Source organism: Formica exsecta, unplaced genomic scaffold (genome assembly GCF_003651465.1).
Source record: "Formica exsecta isolate Colony F162 unplaced genomic scaffold, ASM365146v1 scaffold1831, whole genome shotgun sequence".
Classification (NCBI taxonomy): Eukaryota; Metazoa; Arthropoda; class Insecta; order Hymenoptera; family Formicidae; genus Formica; species Formica exsecta.
In genome coordinates this window covers 3,878-10,901 of record NW_021849143.1, presented here as the reverse complement: position 1 = coordinate 10,901, position 7,024 = coordinate 3,878, and the positions used below count along the sequence as shown (strand labels likewise).

The following is a 7,024-nucleotide window of genomic DNA, read 5'->3' as shown; positions in this document are numbered from 1 at the left end:
TATATATATATATAAAATAAAGATATTTTTGTATGGATTTTCTTATATTTCATATAAAATAATTGCCTTTTATCTTCTTTGTATATAATCGTCATATAAAATTAATAATTATACATATAGAAAGTAAGAGAATTTATATCCCGCGACGTTTATCTGTTATTAATAAATATATAAATATCAAGAGTTCATTATAGACCGATATTTACACTATCGTAAAAGCCTTATTAGTAACTTATTATTTCCGAAAATCAGATATCTCTCTCTAGGATGTGTAATGATCTAAATTGAATATCACATTCTTCAATGACGATATAGTCCTTTTGATTGATTCATCTTAATGAGAGACAGTATCATCGCGCCCTTCGATAGTCGCAGCTGCTTCGTCCTCGAAAATAATGTTCAAAAATGAAACATCACGATAGATAAAAAATACCAGCAGCTGCGACGCAAAATGTGCAGTAAATTGAACGGCACCATTAAATTATCAGGACGTGAGGCGTTTCAGCGCTACTTTTTTTTTAGTTCGCCAGCCCCTTTAACGCGAAATTATATTTCCATTACGCACGACTGTATTTAAGCCATTATGCGTGATCGTTGCCGCACTTTTCACTGAAACGCGATTAACCTAGATTCGCCAGATGTTCCGCGCAGGGCACGATTCATATCTCAGTCTCCTGACACTCTTGAAAATACGGATAATTATGAAAATGCATAAATCATTTGAGATGTACGGTAAAGATAGCCGAACGTTCGTGACTGCAAACTGTAGGAAATGAAAGCTGATATCCAATAATCGTTGTAATCTTTAATTAATTTAAGACAATTTTTCAAGAGAAAATTTCATGACTTTGATTATTTCGTACTGCTTTCTTTGTGCTTTTTTTTTTCTCGAGTAACGTTATTAAATACGATGAAATTACGTCTTCTACCGTTGTAACTGCAATTTATAGAAAGGAGCCTTGCGTGCGCCGGTATCTTCTCGTAGATTTTCACGATGCAGCACACGGAGAAATAGCATCGTTACAAAAATAATCACGACTGTGTATCACAGGGCGAAAAGAAAGAAAGAAGGAGAGAAAGAGAGGGAGAAAGAGAGTGAATGCCAGGGGAAAACTGTGTGGAGATATAGATCGGGTCGAAGATAATTTAACTGTACTCCTAATTAATGTTACCGGCGTAATTACGTTTTCCGTACAATTTGCAAGTACGGGAGCGGGAGGGAGAAGAGACAATGGTCGCCAATATCGAATCGCTTGGTGTCACACATTCTCGCGATGGGAAGTGAAAAGCGTGTTCGCACTACATTAATTTCTGCTAGGAATTAAATTCCGAGTAGAAGAACGCGATTCTCTTACGCCAAATTAAATCTTTTTCATATCCGATTTGACATATACATTACCTTCTTAGCGGATCATTTGTCTTATTTAATATTTCCGCACTCGCTCTCATTCTCACAAAAAACAGAAATTAATGAAAGCGAGGATGTTAAAACAAGTTTCATCTCAGGTATAGATATGCGTAGGACAGTACTTAAAATAGTATTCCCAGAAATTGTGTTCAGCAGCGGTACCAATTCTGATCCCTACTCGAGTCATCCTCTCTTAGCGAGATTATTTATAAGATTATATATATAGAAATTAATTAGTTGAAGCGTTAAAAATAATATAGCTTTTATTTATTTCACATTCTCAGAATAATAATTATTCTTGTTAAAATTTCTGTCTCTCTATTTCCTGTGTTCTTGCCTTCTTAATATTAAAATATTGCAAATTACATTAGCACTTTGTCCTTTCGCGAACACTGTGAATCGAAGCATGAATACTGCGCTGCAGAAAGTCGTCAAACAGCGGGGGATAATATATTCTTGGCATACGTTAATCGTGTGTGAGAGCGCAGCCAAGATCCAGAAGAGATCGCGTTTCGCTAGTTGAGACAAAAGAAAAGGAAATAGATATACAATTGCACGACACTCTCAAATCTTCCAACACGGCAAATCTTCTTAAGAAACCGTAGACATCAATGGCTGCCATCCAAAAATATTTCGAGACAAAATTCTTGCTCCGGTTGCATCGGGAATGGGATGGAGGACAGGAAGAAAAGACAAACAAACAAGAAGGACGACTTTTCCGTTCATCCTTATGTACACACATAAGTATGCAGTTTTCGTCGAGAAAGAACGGGACTTGGGAAAGATTTATTCTCGTGTCCATCTCTTCGATTTTCGTATGTCGTGACTCGATTTTCGTAAACGTTGATCGCGTCGATTCCTTGCCGCAAGTGTGTGCGTTTCTAAGTCTCGACAGCTTGTTAGCAGCGTAGATTCTACGCGAGGAAAGTAAATGGAAAACTGCAGAAGCAAAGTTGTAGAATAAATCGCTATTTATCTTGCAACTATGCAGAAAGACAGATAACCGAGAATCGCGTGCCAATATAACATACAGATAGAATTTTAAAAAAGTGCGAATATTTTAATCTACAAGAAATTGCGTAATATATTTTACCAGATTTTTTGTCGCATTTATATAATAAAAATAAATTTCAAAATTACACACAAATAGATAATTAGAATATAAATTTAGAATCCAAGAAAAATTTGTAATTTTTTTTTGGATATATATACATATAATACAAAAAAATTGTCATTTTATACAGAGTATATTAAAGCGTATAGGGGAAAGGGGATATATGGAATTTCATAAAATATTCTATATGATTCGCGTATTTTTACGTCGGGAAAGAGAGCAAAATTATTTTTTCAAAATGCTTTTAGAGCGAACGACTCATTTTATACAGCGATAATATACTTGCGCAAATACCGGGAATAACGAGATAATTAAACTTAATAATAATTAAAGAACATAATTTTAAATGCACGTCCTCATTTGAGAGCGAGCAGAGTGTGAAAGTGTTAAATAATTTACTCGTAATTAGTACGCTGGCTAATGATCTCCAGCTTCTCTTTGTTCATATCCGAGTTCGCTTCAATGGCAAATTATCAATTATCCGCGAAAATAGTTTAACTTTTCGCGTTTCGCGCGAAATGCACGCGGATGCTTCGTCGCTTTCTCCCCCTCGGCACACAGTTAATCGACACGGTAGCAGAGGCAAACTCGTTTTGCATCTCAAAGTGCGAAACGACAGGTAAATGCACGGCACCGAGCGCAGCCGTGAACGCGATATTGCTCGCATTAAGCGATGATTCCTGCGGCAACGCCCGCCGGAATATACGATCGATAACGAAATCTCGAACGAGCGAGATACACGGAGTGGGAGCGACTAAATTAGCCGCGCGAAAATATTCACGCCTTTCATTTCGAAGTTAGGGTGTCGCGACGCCGTCGACGACGCCGAGCGGTCGGTTGGTCGGTCGGTCCACCCTGGAAGCGAATGGAAGTTTGATGCGCGCAGATTAAATTCGCATTCCAGGTCGATGTACCGGGTGTATACAGCGTGCCGGATTCGTCTCCGTCGACCCAGCCGAGTTCGCCAACGCTCGCTCACACAAGCGTATCCCACGTGCACACAGACGTATCATAGATACGCATTTATGCAGACACGTGCGCTTCTATAGATACCTCAACGGCAAGCACCGAACTACCTACCATGAGCCATGAGGTCCTTCAAACTCCGAAACTCTGTTTCGTCCTTCTCGTCTCTCTCCTTCCGTCTCTTACAAGGTAAACTCTCGCTACTCTCTATCTCTCTCTGTCTCGCTTTCTCTCTTTCTATCTATCTTTTCCGCTTGCACCTGCCATGTCTACCGCTTTTTCAACAAGGCTCCTCATTTCTTTCTGTTCACATACTGCATTTTGATCTCCCCTTTTTCTCTTTTGCCCTCGGGCCTCGCCGCTTATTTCGGCCCTCCAAAATAGCTACACTCTAAGAGAGACTATCATTCAGCTACCACCGCCACCCTCGTTTACTCTCCTTCGTCATTCGCTTTTTGTTCCTGCCACCGAAGCCTTTCACTGTCGCGAATCTCTTCCGCCCACGTCGATGCATCAATAAATTTCGTTGGTACTGTGCGTGTCGCCAACCGACTAGACGCGAACTGACTTGCAATTACCGCTTGGCGACAGCTCACTTCCTTCATTAAAATTACATCAACGTTGGTGTACAGTATTCTCTATCTACCGCGGGCTGCTGTAATGCGCTTAGGGATTTCCGACAAGCATTTCGGGAACCACGTCCAACCTGGGAATAATGTCTTTCGATGAACGCGGGAGAACCGCGTCGATAAGTAGCGCATAGGAAAATGCACGGATTGCATTTTCCGCATCAGCTCGCTAAATGATTGTTTGATTTTCGATCCTCAATTTCATATGCTTACGGTATCGAAAGAGGATTTAAAACGCACTGATAGCTTACTCAAGTATATCATTTAAATACGAGGCGTGACTAATTTCTTTAAGTAATGTGTATTTTACTTCAAGAGTTTTTTCTCTTTCATATGGTTTATTGTAAATCTATTACTTAATCACGTTTATATTAAAAATACATTTTATATTGTTTTATGTAAAGATTATTTTAAAAAATAAATAATATAGCAACAGAGAAGATATATTTTTCTTTTAATAAAACTTAATTAAAACATAATAAGATTAATAAGATAAGTAATCAATAACATTAGAAAATGTTCTTTTATCATAATAAATTTCATGTTTAGATATATCTATAATTTATTTGTTATAAAATAATTTTTTAAAAATATTAAATCAACATAATCTATATATAATTTAAAATAGAATTGTATTAATTTTTCAATCAAAAAAAAATATTTTGCACAAAATCGTTTGATACTTTATTAAGATAATACTCGTATCGTGCGGCCTTAACTTTTGCGAACGACTTTCCGAGAATGCAACGCGGCGAAAAAAAAACTATTAATGCAATTTTTTTTAAATTTAGAACTTCACCTGGTTTAAATGAAATCGCAATTGTTGGATCAATTGCACCAACTGTTGGTTCTGTTGAACCAAATTTTTATTTCTTTGTGATAATTCATCATTGTGTTGCAGCAGTTCTTGAATACGCTGATGCAACATGGTGGCCTGTGTCTGCTGCAGTTCCGCCATCCCCATGCCGGATTGAGGAGTAAAAGTAGTAGGCGGACGCGGACTGGTTGTCGAGGAAGTGGTGATCAATGGCATAGTACTTCCTTGTTGCTGAGATTGATTTACAATGGGACTTCGCAGATCCAAACATTGTTGCAGTTCGCTCTGCAGATTAATTACATGATTAAAGAAAAAAATAAGATTCTGAACATGGTTATTTTATTACAGCCACAGAAAAATTATACTTTACCTCATCTGCGCCAGCTTCCAATAAAAAATAAACCATCTGAACATGGTTTTTTTTTGTAGGCTAACGTTAATGCCGAGTCTTTAAATTTAGAATGAGCATGGATGTCAGCACCGCGGTCAAGTAAAATTTTGGCAGCTTCAATATGATCAGCACTCGCTGCTTCCATTAAAGGTGTATGACCATAAAAAAAAGAATGCGTGTTGACATTGGCACGATTATTAATTAGCCATTTTATTGTGGGAATATCCCCTTCTTTTGCAGCAACTAGTAGCTGCGTGCATTTTCTTGATCTCCCACTATCTTCTACACAAGTACTCATCGCCAAGGTCTATTTTATAAAAAGGGGCAGCTATAGATATATTAATTCTTTGTCTTAAAATTGTATACGTATTTAAATTGTGTATGTATTCTTTGTTTTTTAAAAATATATTCTATTTTTAGTGACTTACCTTATATATTGATATTGACTATATAATTGCGCGAACTTATCTTTCGGACAGACCACCGAAAACTGACACCGTTATTGGGTATGTTGATTTGACCTTTATCTTCGACTGTTTTTAAACTACCAAATACTTGTGATGGTATAGTTCGTTTTTCAATTGGTACATCTGAAAATAAATAAATATTATTAAAAAGTGATTTTGGTGTGTGTGTGTGTCTGTCTGTGTGTGTGCCTGTGTGTATGTGTAACGCTGTCTTTTCCACTACGATATAATATAAATACATATAACACAGCATACCCTTGGATTACATATTTGACTACAATATGCGTATATCGCTCTCGCTCTGTCTACTTCTCCTAATTTGGTCTCCATTTCTGCGAATCGTAAACACATTTCTCTAGTATTCTCATCATTTAAGTCTTCTATGGCCTTTTCGTATATCTGTCGAGTTTTCGGCACTCCATATATGTCTGCAGCTTTCTTTATATATATATTGAACATCTGCAAATTGAAAAATTAATTTTTAAATTTGGAAATCAATATATACACAAAAGATTAATAAAAGACTGCAAAATATATAAGTATACTGCATCTATACATATCTATAAGTATAAATCTTTTTACATAAGAATTGTTTCAAGATTATGCATAAACTATTAGCATATATATATATATAAATATTACATCAAATTTCTCTTCCAGAAGAACAGCATTTGTCGCTCGTTCATATACAGACATAGCGTGTCTTGCTAAGCCATGTTCTTCTTCTAATTTTGCGTACAATAAATATAAGGCTGTAATAAAAAGGGATTAATCATTCTCTTTTTATATAATATTGATGTAAAATCATCTATAAGACAAATTATATACCTTTGGCATATTTTGGTGGACAATGTTCTAAACATTGCTCAAATAGATCCCTGGTACGTTCTAATTTTGTACCACCATAACGAGTCAAAAATTTTGTGAGATATGTATTCCAAATATCATAGACATTAGGCCACTTAAACAATGCAATACCTTTTTCATATGCCTAAAAATAAAATTAATTTTGTAAAATATTATTAGATTTACTAGATGTGTATGTGTAATTAAGAAAAATATTTAACATACTCTAAATGCTTCCTCAAAGTAGTTGTTTTCTTCTAGAAATAGTCCATAATTAATGATAATTTGAGGAGTCGCAATTTTCAAGTCGATTATTTTGTCATATACTGCTTTACAAGTCTGTATAATAAACATATGTAAAATTAAAAATATACTGGTAACATAAT

The 7,024-nt window shown here is 35.9% G+C and overlaps 1 protein-coding gene across 1 annotated transcript in view; it reads right to left on the bottom strand.

The window, feature by feature from the left end:
• Nucleotides 1–4,720: 4,720 nt before the first annotated feature.
• The window catches only part of LOC115233718 (pre-mRNA-splicing factor SYF1-like), a 6,181-nt gene continuing 3,877 nt past the window's right edge, over nucleotides 4,721–7,024 (bottom strand). Inside the window, exons 6-12 of the mRNA XM_029804272.1 lie at nucleotides 6,864–7,011; nucleotides 6,621–6,783; nucleotides 6,435–6,544; nucleotides 6,048–6,251; nucleotides 5,754–5,915; nucleotides 5,305–5,632; nucleotides 4,721–5,219 (exon numbers count right to left, since the gene is read on the bottom strand). Of these exons, the coding sequence (XP_029660132.1) occupies nucleotides 5,865–5,915; nucleotides 6,048–6,251; nucleotides 6,435–6,544; nucleotides 6,621–6,783; nucleotides 6,864–7,011 (676 nt within the window). The 3' untranslated portion in view covers nucleotides 4,721–5,219; nucleotides 5,305–5,632; nucleotides 5,754–5,864. The remainder of the gene's footprint in view (nucleotides 5,220–5,304; nucleotides 5,633–5,753; nucleotides 5,916–6,047; nucleotides 6,252–6,434; nucleotides 6,545–6,620; nucleotides 6,784–6,863; nucleotides 7,012–7,024) is intronic.